Genomic DNA, 15,983 nt, shown 5'->3' on the forward strand with positions numbered 1-15,983 from the left:
CAATGGATTTTGCATTGTAGTTTTCCGGATATGAAAATGGGACTGGAATTTCTTTAGTGGATATTCGCTGCATCTATCCCAGTACCTCACACAAACTGAGATATAAGATTTTACCTAGCGCACGGAGAATTGCACAATTGAGAGGTCTCTATGCAATCAACCATCATTTCAGAATAAGTCCATGTCATATTTTTGTGAAACGGCTTTAGTTAAATTGACGACCTACGTGTAATGCGTACATAAATTCACAATGGACACCTCTCGGTTCATAGACACACTCCACGTTGGCATTGGTCCACTCCACTAATTACACTTTCTCGTCCTTCTACAGTTTTCCCCTACACCGTTATTGAAAGGGTACCATGAATGAAGTAAAAGATACTCAATCAACGCTTTTTCTCGAAAGACGAACCAATTCCACAAAATTCGCACAAAATTCCGCTTGATTGACAGCAGGAATATTGATGAGTCAAGCAAAATTGCCATCTAAATTCATCATTGACCATATAAATATGCTCAATTAGGGGTCGAATGCAATAGTAGCCACAGCGCAAATTCCGTCAAATGACAAGTTTGAACAGTGTGTCCTTTATTTATGTATGCTTAAGCAAACTTAAATGACTTTAGAGGTATTCTAAAGCAATTGGTCGGTCATATCACCACAAAATGATATGCACGTCTAGACTGGATTCATAGCACTACTAATGTACATGTGCTTCAAGATCTAGTGATCCCTCAATCATTTGCTTTACTTCACTTGTTGAAGAAAGGTCTTGATTCCGAACGAAATGAAGGCAAAGCAAGCGTCAGTTAACAATTCTCTCATCTATTAGAAACGTATTCCTTTACCACGATCATAGAACTTGTTCAATTGCTTAAGCCTAATTTGCTAAGAAGGACACCTAGTTGTTCTTACCCAACATCTTTGCACGCGAGTAGGCACTTAACCTGTAAGGACTTACCATAAGCATTAGATTTGCAATTGCGCGAGATAATGGGAACACATTGTATCAGCGAGTTTGAGAAGTGGTAAAATTAAGTGAAAGAGGTTAGAACACGTTGGATTGCAAATGGCTCTAGGGCATTCTTAACATTCTTTCAAGCATTCGTTTTTTAGTTAACAAGGCTTTTCAAAAGTACGAGCATCGACAGCGGTCCAAACACAGCTAAAATGAAAGCAAATTATACAAAGGCAGAAAACTACAAGTCAAAGGTGAGGCCATCTAAATTAACGTGGCCTTCTTGAGACATAAACACGTCGAATTAAGTGTGATTCAATTAAGCGATAAATAATCTGCAGAAATAATTTTGGCAAACTGATTAAAATAGAGGGCAAGATGATTAATAAGTACCACAATTCTGACATAGTGAGCAAATCACAATGCTCTTAATCACCAGACTATGCATTTATTATAAGCACTTGGTGAGCATATAATTGTCCAAGTTATATTATAAATCGCACTCTTGCTGCTTGCGAGGTGGACTAACGGTATGAGCAAGCAACTCACTCTTCAGGACATAAGTCAACTCAGATCCAGATCCAGATCCTGAGGGATGGGGAAACTTGGAGAAATCTGTTAAGTAAATGCGCCACTGCAGACAAGTGTGTAAGATAGTGATTTTTACCAAAAATCCTCATTTTATGGACTTACCAGAAGAAGTTGTTGTTAATAAAGCTGGTGAGGTTGTATCTGCAACAGATTATTAAATAAAAGCGATCAGACTCAATGCTATCATAGATCGTGCAATGCTCCACGTAATATTGTGAATTTAAAAAACAAAGTAGTGCCTATTGCAATGATCATTATGTTGGTTTATTTGCTCCTCTGTCACGTAATAGGCAATAGCTGTTGAGTAAAATGAGCGAATTTACGTCCAAAGTAATAGGCTTGGCGTTGGAATTGGGGTAATATGCTTTGGACAGAGGGACTAAGTACTGAGCACCGAATATTGGTATTAACAAAATGCGCATGCAGTACAATTTGGAGGGTGGAAAATGCGCCAAGAATACGAGGCAAAATGCAACTTCCAAAACTAGCTGCTTTTCCACAATTTCCGCGGCATAGATTTAGTAACGATACACTACAATTTTTACTTACCCCTATCACCCCGATTTCCTGAAAGTCATGTTAAGTAAGTAATGGAAAGTGTTTACCAAAATGCATTTTATCAACACTTCATTAGTGTCAACTATTCCAAAGCGCAAAGTGCTTCATGAAATTGAGGGCAGTATGCAAGCATAAAGCAGAACTTCCTTTTAACGAACGCAGCATTGAATGACATTATGAGGAACATGAAATAGGCCTGTGTTTGAACTTACCGTCACAATCCGCTATTTCTGGTGATTCACCCAAATTAATGCAATCCTTTTAAATCTTTCTGACATGCTGTATGCTTAGACCTGTTACACAGCTGTTTTCCTTTAGATCGCACTCACTTTTTAGCAGCCTTACAGTAAAATATTTTTATTGAAAAAGATTTATAGCGGAATAAGGCAGTGGTCCTGCCTCATTGATCCGGATGCGTCCAATCAACAGTAACGGCCAGTCTTCCACTGAACGTTTGCCAAGCAAGAGTGGTATAATTTTCCGTGTTATTTCGAGAGATTGTCACGCCAAATATGCTCAAGCTGGACTGTGCATCTTTCGTCAGAGTACCTTGAATGGGCAGGGAAAAGTGTGTTTGGGGCATAAGTTTCGTTCATGAACCTGGAAATAACCCGCTTGCAAGCCCAATAAACTCACTGCGGTAAGGCGATTCGACCACTGCAAGATTATTGCCTATCCAACTGCACACGAATCCTCCGATTAGAAAAAATGCAAACTATAGTTTAAGGAACATGTGGTGGAAATGATATTATGCAGAATCGTGAGGAAACGACGGACCGAACTAGGTCAGTATTGTTTGAAATAGAAAGTAATGTTGTGTCAATATTTTTAAAATCAACACAAACAGTTGTTTTACTTTCTCCGATTTGAACACCGAATTTGAGTTTGATCTGTGATTGCCCTTTCGAAAATCGAGAAAGCGGATGCGATGTGTTTAAGTCAACTTTACCTGCATGCAAATAAACTCGGTAAGTATACTTCAGGGTATTTCTTTCCACACTCAGACATATGAAGGCCTTGGGCATGCAATGGACCTCATACACCATATCAACCACTCAAAATGCCAGGTTTTTCAATGAATGAATTGATGATTTCATTTAATTAGAACATGCGTTCATCGTGTAGAATGCCTGCATATTCTTCTCGAACCCGACACAACAAACCCATCTGCGGCCTTGGAAAAGTACAATTCGGCACAAAGTAAGTTGTCGAAAATAGGCTGTCTTTAAGCCATACTTGCATCCCGCCTGTTCCGGAACGTCGCGTAGAGTAATGTTTGCGCTTTCTAAAACAACAGTTTTCGCTTACAATAACGAAAAGACTTAATCCCCTATTCTTTTCATGCGTGCAAGGATGTTCATTTCCAACTACTTCCTGTACACGGAATCAACTTGAGAATGTCCACTTTGATAAAGTGGCAATATTTTGAAGCACTCTCACTGGTTTAATTCGAGTGTTTTTCTTTACAAAGGGCAAATAATCGAAAAGGGGAAGTGGATGATGCAATGAAGAGGCGTTATGAAAGATCAACGCACGTTCATCCATTTGGTAAGGACCACCGTCGATTTTACCACCAATATAACATGAACCATTTATAACTCTTAGGTGGCTTGCAACCCTGTCTTCCGTCAGCACCACTATGAACTAAAAAATTAAAATGCCTATTGTAACATTTAGGGCATGAGCACACTAGCAGTGATACTGGATGAAACCATGTTTTGCACTACCTATCCGTAACATCCCCAAAAAAATGACAGATGTGGTGTAAATTTGAATCTCGAAGTAGCTGAGTAGAAATGTTAGAAATGCGTGTCTGTTTATACAAGTGTTTAGTACTTACGGCTCCTTTGGGGAAACGAAAGTGCCATGTTGGGAATTGTCCCTTTGGTGTCCCGACGATCCGAGAACCTCATAGCAGTGGATCCTCTTCTTTTTCAGATATAAACAAGCATTCAGATTTTGTCTGGTGTGTTTGCATAAATGTCTAGGTCATTTGTGAGAGCAACATGTAACTGCCTTACGACATGTGCCTCCATCTGTCAAAAATTAGAAGGCTTCTCTGTTTTCAGCATGCACTTATTTGAGGTGCTGTCATGAGAAATGCACAAAATGCCACTATGAAATTTGAATGCAAGGGCTACTTATTGCACGATGCAAATGCAAGTGAGTCCCGTATGCCCAACTCCATATCTATTGGCTTGTTTACCTTTTAAATGGGTGGTTTTCTTCTCGTACATCCTAATTTTAGCAGCGTGTGGTCACAACATCCACAGTGGAGGCAATGTCAATGCTGTAATTCAAGAGTTGAGAACACTTCTCACCTGATGTAACCATCCATGGTGATGAGCTATGATGACTTGCAACTGCATCTGAAAGCTGTACTGTCACTTTACTTCCACTCAATCAGTATGCCACAAAGAAGCCCCTGCGCAGTTATGCCATATTTTACAACTGTCATTTCTTGCATACCCTATTGCTGAGCATGCATGCATACTTGGCCGACAACGGAGCTTATCATAACTAAGTGCTTTGTAAAAGTGGCCAACTCACAAAGGCTATACTTATTGCTGACGCAAGCACATTGTTATAGCATACAGTGACGCAAATAACAGAAAATGATGTCAAGATGAGGAAATGAGTACGTACCTGAGCAATAGGCAACAAAAATAAGTACAGTGTCGATTACCAACATGGCACACGCTCATAGCTGGCAAAATGCCTTGTGTGTATTTATATGCGAATCAGCTACAATGTTTCTCAAGTACCTTTATAAATACATTTAGTTGTATTATACGCCGTCCTTCCCTTCTTTCTATGCACTTCAAACAACTTTCAAGTCGTTTAGAAAAAGGTTCCTCAAAGCATTTATTTGTATGTTTCAAAGTCATGGCGGTAAACTTAAACGCCAGCTATTCTAATGTGTCATTCCAGATATAAATTAGTGAATGAACAGATAATTTAGTAGGGGCATATTTGGGTACCATAAAAAATGGAAAGGTGTCAGGCTTTGAGATTTATTATCATATACCAATGTATCCGAGGTCAATCGGCACTGATTTCATGACCCCAGTTTTTAAACTCAAGCGGTTTAACGTAATTTTATCGTAAATCAATCTCCCTTCAAGCCGAACCTATTCCAATGTCTCTACTGATTAACTTCCCATCATATCCCACGATTACACAAGTTGTTTGGAACAACAAATGATGAAAATTATTGTGTTAATGCAATTTCGAAGTTACTGCTCTATTAATTAAAACTATGTATTTGTCGATATAGTCGTGTGTTTTTTCTAACGAATTTGCATTTGTAGCCTCTATCTGCTCCATTACAAAGTAGTCAATGGTTGCCTACAAAATTCCTAATAAGTGAGGTAGATTTTTCAGAAATAAAAGCAGCAGCTAAAATTTACTGAAGGTCACATCATGTTATATGTGTGTGTGGTCGCCAACACTCCTTAGACACCAGGCAGAGTAATCGAGAGGTAAACATTTCACCACGGGGCTTCTAATATTTACAACCTATGCATACTCAGATCACATTACCTACTGACGTAGGCGCTGATTCCAGCTGGTATTCTTATACTTGTTGTAGATACTAGCACACATGAGGTGTCTCCATGTCTCATAAACCAATGAGGAAGAAGAGAGCAGAAGTGCTCACAAGTGCTTCAGGAATGTCTGAAAAAAGAGCACTAAGAAAAAAACGACTTTTTAAGATTGGAAGTATTTATATTCAGTCCCATAAATATGTAAGTGATTCGTACCCTAGGAGAATTTAAGGTACGTTCTTTTTATATAATTTGTGGAGAAAAGAAAGTAGTTAAAGAGAGAGGAAAAGATTATGCACCTATTTGCACTACTGGATGTTAGTACTTCGTCTTGGAGGCACTTATTGCAGCGGTGTGAAGCATGTAAGTGTGTGCAAATTCCATGTTTCCAGATGACCTCGAACGTTCGAGAATTAATCATGGTAAGCAACATATTCTGTCGAGTCGAAGTAGACGTCTCCAGCACTATGCCACACAGTAACCTAAATCGAATATTCCAACTACAAGTTGACAGACAGTCAAAGTGCTTAAACCAAAATGGATTGCGCCTTACCTACAGTTTAATCACTACTCCTTTCAAGCGATGAAATTACTGGAAATGTAAGCCATTACCACATATCAACTATCCTGTTTTGAAATAAAAACTGCTGCATACTCGCTTCCTATTAAATAAGGACATTGGCTCTTGTTTGTACGAGCCTGATATAGCTCGCAAGAGGGTTTCGGTTGCAAGAACTTTATAGAAGCTGCACTCGCATTATGGACCTGTTAATGGCTAAAATGCACTCACGTGCTCATACACACCAGCCAAGAAGTATTTCCACCCACAAGCACTCGACAGTCAGGGGCATAAATTATCTCCGAGGCTATACTTACACTTGATCTGCTACACTTATTTACACTACTACCTTTTGGTAATGGCATTCTCTCTCTCATGGTATTCTATAAACGTGCTAGAGGGATGCACTGGAGTGATGAAGTATATTTCTTACAAATGGTTTACATAGAAGCTGACGTCATGCCCAACCTGTGGTGTAGCTGTTGGAGGCGTTTAATCTACGGCATTAACAACATATCCCACGCAATTTCCACCAGAAAATAAAATTATTATAAATTAAATTAATGCATAAGTCTCAAAACCTTAAATTTACTTAACTTGCAAAATGGAAAGATTTTTACGAATTTTATGAGTACTACTTTAATCTGTTTAAAGCATACATTCGCAAGAATAATAATTTCGGCCTGTTCTTTGTTAACTAGTAGCATTTCCAGTTCACTTTCTATTCAAATATGTCTAGCCTATTTATTTTAAATAAATTGGGAGGAATTTGTAGATTTTGCCGTAGTTGAAGGCACTAGTTAATTGGGGTGAACCCATTCACCATCGTTCCAGTTAGCCTACCAAATGGCTATTTCGTTCAGTTGCCAACACTTGTAAAATAGCATCACATTTTGATCACAGGTAATTGTTATCCTTCATCCCGTTAATTTGAAATTTATTTATCAAAATGGAGTGCATTTGGAACGTGTGTACCTTGCGCCTTCACGTGCTTTGATGCTCTCCTTTTCCGTCTGTACTCCAACACAAATAAAGCACATACTCTAAGATGGAAGTAGTGTGCTTTGAATTTGCCAAGTGGGCTGAGGGTGAAGCGTTAAAGTGAATACTTAACCATTTATCATGCATGGTTATGCCTAAGTGTAGGAACACAAAAAATGAAAAGGCCACGTATGCAGTGTTATATCAGAGACGCAAAGGACAGAAGTAGCATTAAGCCTACACTTAGTAAATCATCAAGTGCATGGCCTTTTTGATGGCATGAGTTAGCGAACATTTGAGTGAGGATGACACATTCTGGTGCACTGTTTGATAGGCCCATGCATGAAATGCGACTTACATTGCCGCCTTGAGATATCGTTTTCAACCAATAGGGCATTTCTTCAGAAATCACCAGTTTTCAAGTTTTACAGGGATCAGAAAAACTGACTCATTAAGCCGAATGAATCCATGGGATGCATCGTTTATTGCATCGATTGCCAAGGAGGGCATCCACTCTAAATTGCTGTCTTACCCTTGACTGCTTGCAGTCTTGCATACATGCATTTCATTACAATCTTCATTGCCTCATCGCCATAATATCTGCGTGAGTCACTTCAAGATACCACCTAAAGCACAAAAAGTAGCTCGTGCTTATTTCTGACCTGACACACACTGTATGTTCAAAAAAAGAACGGGTGCTTTAAAGAACTGCAATTACATACTCCGAGTGATTTGACAGCCAATGCAAAAAAGTAGTAAAGCAGACTATTCCTTGATTGAATCAACACGTTGAACTTCAAAAAGCCTCTGTGTGCGCTCCGAATTTGATTATTGCCTCTATGATGGGGCTGTTCCACTTGTCAAGATGCCACGTGAATTTGAAAGGAGGCAATTGACTTACGACGTATTCATTGCCGTGACTATCACGTGGATCGACTCTTATCTTACAAGCGTGTCAGAGTGACTGTAATCTCAAACCGCTTTCTACCATTTGGTGTCAAGAATCTCCGAGTTTTTATTTAAAAACATTTTATGGTCAACATGACAGACACACAAGGCCAACTAGAAACCGCCTCTTATCCATGCACCACTTAGGCGTTATTACTACATTGTAAGTGCCACATCTTTTGAAGTCTACTTGGACAGCAGAAACTAACAGAAGATACATGCATGTCCCGCTTTTCTTTGCACAACTATGTATTTGCTACCGAACCCAATTTCCTCGTTTTCCACAAATCGAGTGGTGAATCAGTTTTTATGCAACAATTCATTGTCATTATTCCTTCATTTTTCCGGACATGGCAACAAATTCGCAAGCACTTCATCCAGTTTTCAAGTCGTTTTATCTAAAAAAGCGCCACAAGGAATTCTTTTCCATTTGATTCATCTGGCTTAGTGATAACCACATTGTTGTGCCCTATATTTCTCTGTCTAGTTAAGAGTTGAACAGATTTTCTGATGGCTAGACAACGCCTAGTAAAGAGGCGCGCGGTACATCTGCATTGTCCACAAATATAAGTGTATTTGCATGCCATTCTCACCCACTAAATTGGTGGCTGAGACCTCACAATTAACATTCTTTCGCAAACACTTCCGCACCCCTACGACTTCATACTGAATCATGAACTGCTTACTCACTGAAACCTGTCGCTAGATACGCGACAGGGGACTACACTGTTCATTTTCGTTAAGGCTTCAGTGGTAAAACCTCTTACAAAATAAACACATCCTATGTTTTTAATTCAGTGCTGATCATGTTTTTCTTGGGCCTTTTCTTCAAATTCTTTAAATTGATTACAAACAAAGGCTGCGTTTATTTAGCCCATTTCTACCAGATCCCGTACTGCAGCAATCGGTGTTTTAATAGTTATTCAAGCGTCAGCTGAGGAGGTGACTGACTTCTGAGTCAATGATCCATCTCGTCAATTTCACCAAATCTGCATTTTCCTCCATTTCGCCGAATGAACTGTGCTTGGGATGGGGAAGGCAAAGGAAGAGTGCTCTATCTCCAAATCCGCAACACTATATGCTGCTCCACTACGGTATATTCTGAGCCCATTTCAGTCCATGCCATCTCGGACGCCAATCAGGCGTCAGGCTGATGGTGGGGAGGGACGCAATTATAATTGCTCCTATTTTTCACCTACGGTTAAAATAGCCTCCGCCTTTAGAATTATCGTCATAGTTGTGCAAATACGCCTTCGATTGTGCAAAGTACCCTTCAAGTTGCACCTACCTGAGTGGCATTGCAGTTTTTTTAAGGACATTCACTTGTTTTGAAATTGCAACAGTTGGGAATATGATGTGGCTTTCTGCTGGCCACCCATGCACTCAAGTGCACTATCACTCCCGCTTTCGAGTCCTCATACCCACTTTAACTGTGACAATTGTTTCCTCCATGCAACAAGGTCATTAACCTCTCTGCCCTTACAAAGGTTACAACAACTGCACTTCCTTCTTCAGACTATGCCAAATCCCCCTTTCTCCTACTTATAATTAAAAGCCACTTTCGGCAGTTTCAGTAGACTGAGTGACCAAATGCCCATCTCAGCTGAACAGAAGGCAGTACTTGATCTCTAGTTGGCACTTGTAATGAAGTTTCCTTTAAGCCAGTTCCTCACATTCATTGTCCAGCAATGATTAAGTAGTCGAAACACATTTTTTTTTCTGCGAAAGCTCATTTTGACATGTCTTGCGTGAATGAGCATTGACAAAAGGTGTTTGTAAATAATCAGGTATAATGCACGATCACAAGATAAAAGCACTTTGCAACAGGAAAGAGACCAACTTCGCATGCACAAAGGTTAGTATCAGACCATTTTATTGCCCTTTTATCCATGAAACTTTTATTTACATGCACTACATTCCATTTCAAGGAGTCAAAGTGACGTGTTCTGTGTTCACTGCGTCGTGGTTAAAAGGTAGACAGACAAACAGACAGATGATGTAGCTGGAGGAGAGATAAGAAGGAATAGGTCAACAAACCCTGTCGTCGCTTCCGCGTTGTGGTAGAGGGAGATCCTCTGCAGTGTGAGGAGTGGTCCTTCCACTTTTGCATCCTCTGAAGTCAACAAGAGAGAGAAATAAGATCGCAGTGTGAACATATGGACTAATCGATACAAGGTTGGTCACCTTTCCCCGGTACCTCATCATCGAGGCGGATTACTTAATCAAGACCCTAGCGGTTTCAATGGGTCGCATTAATTATGGATAAGGTGGGTCTTTGAATTGTACTTTTATCCTACAAAGAAAAGCTTAATCAGTGAAAAAAGGCAGTTTAGGTTCTGCAGCAAGGAAAACTAAAACTTGGGAGGTTCTGAGGTAAATTAGTAAAGGAATCAAATTCTTGAGTAGTGTGAACTAGGAGACTTGAAGGAACTGGGGCAGATAGGTGGAGACTTAGAATCTGGAGTGATAATAAATGGAAGATTAGGAGCAACTGATGTAGAAAGTCAGAAATTAGGCAGATATGTGAAGGATTGGGATGTAGAGTGAGGGGAACTGGATGACTGGAAACGAGGTGCTTCAGTGTCGGGAACTGGTTAGTTTGAGAGGACCTGCTGTCGATAGAAAAGTAGGATGTGAAATGATGGGATCTGGGTTACTGGAGAGAAACAAAGGCAAATGAGATTGATAATTACGATGAGAAGTGATGGAAAGTATCTACTTGCAGAGGAGTTTTGCAGAGAGTTATAGATGTGTGGGGCATCAGGACCTAGAGCAATGGAGAGTAAGGCGTATGAAAGAAATGAGGTGGACAGGTAGAGAATTAGGTCATGTGGTGTTTGGAGGATTAATGAGCGTTAGGAGCTTTATAGGATGAAATTGGGGCAAATAGGCAGAGTTAGGTAGAAGAGTTAGAGGAGTTTGATATTCAAAGAGGGAACAAGGCAGGCATGCCTAGCTTTGGGTCCCGAAGTGATAGGAACTAGGTTCGTAACTGGTGAGAACTGAATGACCAGTAGGAGCCGAGGTAGATATGTAGAAAATTGGGTATTGGAGTGATGGGATGTAGATATTTGGAAAGGACCTGGGGCGGATAAATGGAGCAAGCTTGTAGTAATGCGAGCCAAGGAATCGGAACGAATTTGGGTAGATAACAGGTAGGAAACAGGTAGGTAGAGAATTAAATTCTGCATTGGTAGGAACTGGATACTTGGAGAGGATCTTTTGTGGACAGTTGAAGAACTATATCGGGGAGTGATGGCCATTTTGTATCATCCCATGAATTTCATCTTTAGCATATCATACTCTAAGGCCTTTTCCACTACCATCTTTCCCGCTTTCTCTCAGTCCCTCATTAGTCTAGATATTTAATCGGGACTAGTTTTTATTGACCCCACAATGCATGTTGAATTTGAAATGTTGCACTATAAAGCTTTGTTAAAATATTTTTTGAGAGCATGTCCTTAGGCGTAGCGTTCTGTTTGTGATATCAAATTTTCCATCATTGGCTGTGGTCTTCAACATCAGGAAATTGACTCCGCCGTGATAACGCTACCTTTCGCTATTTTGAACCATTGCATCCCTAAGGCAGGTGGCGTTGTCAATAGCCTTGACGAAAAATGCCGAGAGGGAGGTAGAAAGAGTTAATTCTAGCCTTCTGTTTATCATTTCCTCTGTAGCGGAATTTATTTCCACATGAACTATCCTGGTTATCCCCAGTACATATGTGAGGCAGCTCTCTATTCAATTCTGCTTTTGTTGTGCTACAAGTTCATTTAAAAGCCATGGCATCAAATGCTTCTTCTTAGAGAAAGATTGGAATAGTAAACCTTCTTTTTCACCCCACTATTTTTAATGCATATCGTTATTTGCCTGAACTGGGTCCTTCACGGTTGTGCGTAAGGCAGTGCTCACTATAGGCATGTGGCAGTAAAGTGTGTATTCTGAGAGGTTTCCTTTGGCCGTTTAGTCCAAATTCCGTATTGCTTCCTTACAACAGTGCATTATTTTTAATTTGGAGACATGGTGTGGATGGACGTGAGTTCTTTTATGCCTTTAAGACAATGGCATTTGCCCGCCAAACGGGAGAGGCATTTGTACGACAGAGTCTGAGTAGGTTTTGCAAAAGTGAAGAGTGGAGCTACTTTTGACAGCCTTGTCCTTGTTAAATCCCCTTAACATAAGAAACTGCTTGCCTATATTATTAGTCAATCGTTGCAGATGTTTTGTAGATGCTGCCACCAGACCAACCCCATTTGTAGGCTATATTATTGCCGTGATTTGTCGTGGCTGTGTGTGGATGGATCCAAAGACTTTGTTAAATTACTTTGTTATTATTTTCAAATGTGTTGGCACATCTGCACTGAAAGTGGCATCATACTTGAAGGAGCCAGGGACTGTTGATGCCTACCTTATTGGTCAGACAGTGATCTCTGTGGAGATGAACAGAGACCTTCTGCGCAGTGATTGCAAGGCAGACGACACGAGGCAAATCAAAGAGTGCCATCTCGTTTAGGTCAACTTGCAATTCGCTTTCTAGAGATTGCGATGTACTTGGACGCGATTCATTTACCCATGTTGACACAATAAATGCCACCAGCAATGTATGTGCAGCAGTTATTTAATGTTGTCTTTGCAATTAGTTGTGGCGCAAAGATGTTGAGCATGCAAATTCTCACCTGTGTGTATTCCGGTCCTGACTGTTCCGCTGATCTGTACCACTGATAAGGAATGTAGTTTCCTCCAATAGCGAGGATGCAAAGATGAGTGCAGTTGTCCAGCTTACTGGGTAATCATGGAAATTCGTGCGATTTCCATATGATGGAACTTGTACGAACCTGTAGAGTGGATGCAAGTGTCCCTTGAGTGTGCACCAACCATCACTCACTCTACCCTGTGCTACTCTCATATCTGGAGGCCCTGATATTAAGAAATGACATTTAAGCCATTTAGTGGCCGTGGTTTTGACTTGTCCGCCTTGCCAATCGAATTCGTCTGCCGCAATTTCTGCACCGTAGTGACCCACAATCAGGCCTCGATGAAGAGACCTGGGACGACGCTTAGCTTTGTACTTGACCGATGATAAATACCCCTCAGATAGTATAAAGGTAAGGATAGAAGGGCAAACATGCAGTTTTCATTCATTCTTTGACGTTCTCTTGCAAAGTTTGTGCATAAAAGTTTCGCTTAGACACCACCAAGTGATTTTTCACTGTGGATTAAAATAGCGGTTAGTTAATGCTCATAAGAAGCCAAATGTAGCATAAAATATTAGTTCTTAGATTAGCCTAATAAAAGATAACTAAAGGAACTAAAAGCAAACATGTTTTCGAGAATTGATAAAAATTTCCAGTGGAACGGAAAGGGATTATTGCCACTGTCAAACCGGCAAATTATTTGTTACAACATATTCATAAGAACTTTACATTGCTTGCAAAGCTTAAAATATTAATGAAGGGAAGATTAAGAATATTTTGCAAGGAAAATTATTAAAATTATTAAAACTTGTTAAAATTCCATGCCCCAATATCTTAATAAATTGATTAAACTTCTTTATAAGTGGCAAACTGACAAAGTTGTTGTCATCGCATTCTAAAATACAGAAAAATGACACTTTGTTGGGCTGCAAACAATGCTCTTATCCGTGTGCTAATTAAGCATCAAGCAAACAGGAGTGCATAAATTTATCAAGCAAAGTTGAAACAACTTTGAATGTGCGGTGTTTAGACTGGCATATGTGAGTCAAGGCAATAAATTGAAGCGAAGTGATTAAAGAAGCAGAAAGATATTACAAGCTAGTGATTGGCGGGTAGCTTTTTAATTGTTTACTTACTGAATATTTTACTCTTGCACGAAGTTGCGATTGTGATACATTTTGTGTCAAGTTAAAAAATTAAAATAAATTAGGCCAAAAGTGAGGCGAAAAATTGATACCAAATCCCAGAATTACATTGACAAATATTTGGATGTTTTGATGAATTTAGTTGGTGTCGACAAGTGGTGTTCATTTGGAACTATGTGATTAGCATACGAATTCGGACATATCTGACAGAAACAAAGAACCGTAAATGTCTCCTACCGTTTCTGCAATAATCAAGTAATGATCGACGCAGTATAATTTCTTATTGTGGCACAAGGTTGCGGCACAACTTCACTTTCATATAACGCCTTGTTTTGTGCAACAGTGTAAATGGGTTGGTGTGGGTTCCATTGAGTTACCTAACAGGGCGATAGGGGAATGGAACATCAGAAAGCGAGGTTTGCGATGCAAACAACGTGTGCGCGGCATTCTTACTGTGCGTGTAAAGGCTTGCTTAAAGAAATTCTAAGAATTTGAATTCTACCACGATCGCTTTTCTCGCTTTTGTATCACTCGGAATCGTCTTAACCCATTAGTGAGCAATAGAATGTGAGTTTTTCTTTAAGCGATACTTACCTACTAGATAAACTCAGCAAGTGTAAAGCAAGTAGTCTTAAGAATGTTAATTTGACGCAATTTTAAAGCAGAATTTATGCAACCGTTTCAATGGGAGAGGAGAGGTGCCAGGTGCTGCAATGCTGGTGGCAGTGACTACACATTAATCCGTGAATTTACTCCCAGATTCGTTCATGCGCAACCGTAAACGATTTCGAATGCAACTTTTAACTTGACTGAAATAAATAAGCCGGTATTGTACTGTTGAGGCTTAAAATACCTTCCATTAATTTCAGTCTCTTTGAGGATTATAAAATGTAATGAATAGACTCACCGATTAAGCCGTTTCATCAAGCTGGAGGCAGTATGAATATGCAAGCCGGTTGCCGGCCCATCAAGAAGTATCACGGATGGATCGGTTATTATTCCAATGCCAATATTTAGCCCTTTTCTTTTGACGCCAAAATTCACCGGCAAAGGCAAATTATTTCCACTGAAGTGCCACCTCGTCATTGGAGTTACAAAATGCGCACAAATTGCATGCAAATAAATCAAACTTTTATTTCAAGTAACGCACAACTCACATTATCCTAATTTAAACTATGTGTAAGCTAGATAATGTAAAGCCATCAGTCAGTGATCGGTGCACGAAATATAGTTTAACCAAATTCGCGGAAATTATAAGGCCTTTAAGTGTAACTAAGTAAATATTAAGAAGTATATATGCGACTTCAATCCCTAAACCTACTTAATAGACGTTCCCTGTAATGCTCATATACTTAGATTATTGCTTTGCCTTCATTTTATTCCATTATTTTCTCCACTTACCCAGTCAAGCAACGATAGCTTCAAAACTTGGTGGTACCTAATTTTGTTGAAGGACTGATCGGAAAGCAAATACTGATCAGCAGACGGCTACAGAAAAGCAGTGATTTCACCTACTTATGCAGCCAAAACTTTGCTTAAACATTGCCAATGGATCATGGGACGAAATTTTTACAGCTATGGGATCTTTTAACATAGGTTCAGACGCAAAGCGCACAATACATACTACTGGTTAAATTATAGTAGTTCATTTCTAACTACTCACTCTCTGCTTCGATTTATAAGTAGTTCGCTCTTTCAGTTATAAGCAATAGGAATGCATGCCGAATATCATTAAAACTTAGGTTGCCAAGACGAAAGCTGCTGCTTAGCGGCTCAGACGGATAATTATGCAAAGGGAGAGGACTCTACGGAATCATTTACGAGATTTTCGGAGCTACATTATATTTTGCATCTAAAAGTCTCTCCGTGTGTGACCGTTTCGATCCCGGCCTGGATTAAGGAAAGGGGTTGACATGATCAATGGTATGGCTGGATTTTCCGATAAATGTGAGTGAAAAGGATTGTGAATTAGGCAGGAGAAAAAGGTGCCATAAAGAAGG

At 39.7% G+C, this 15,983-nt stretch overlaps 2 protein-coding genes across 2 annotated transcripts in view; one reads left to right on the forward strand and one right to left on the reverse strand. All coding sequences in view use genetic code 11, as the record gives it.

Moving 5' to 3' along the window:
• Positions 1-1,246, forward strand: part of EGR_06530 (hypothetical protein) — a gene marked incomplete at both ends in the record, with an annotated part of 5,370 nt that extends 4,124 nt beyond the window's left edge. Inside the window, one exon of the mRNA XM_024495779.1 lies at positions 1,118-1,246. Within this exon, the coding sequence (XP_024349843.1) occupies positions 1,118-1,246 (129 nt within the window). The remainder of the gene's footprint in view (positions 1-1,117) is intronic.
• Positions 1,247-2,508: 1,262 nt separating this feature from the next.
• On the reverse strand, positions 2,509-12,648 carry EGR_06531 (hypothetical protein; the record flags this gene model as incomplete). Its single annotated transcript, XM_024495780.1, has 3 exons — positions 2,509-2,657; positions 10,182-10,257; positions 12,523-12,648. The coding sequence occupies 3 exons, from the start codon at positions 12,646-12,648 to the stop codon at positions 2,509-2,511; spliced, it is 351 nt and encodes a 116-aa protein (XP_024349844.1).
• Between the last annotated feature and the right edge of the window lie 3,335 nt (positions 12,649-15,983).

Source organism: Echinococcus granulosus (assembly GCF_000524195.1).
Source record: "Echinococcus granulosus chromosome Unknown EG_S00058, whole genome shotgun sequence".
Taxonomy (NCBI): Eukaryota; Metazoa; Platyhelminthes; class Cestoda; order Cyclophyllidea; family Taeniidae; genus Echinococcus; species Echinococcus granulosus.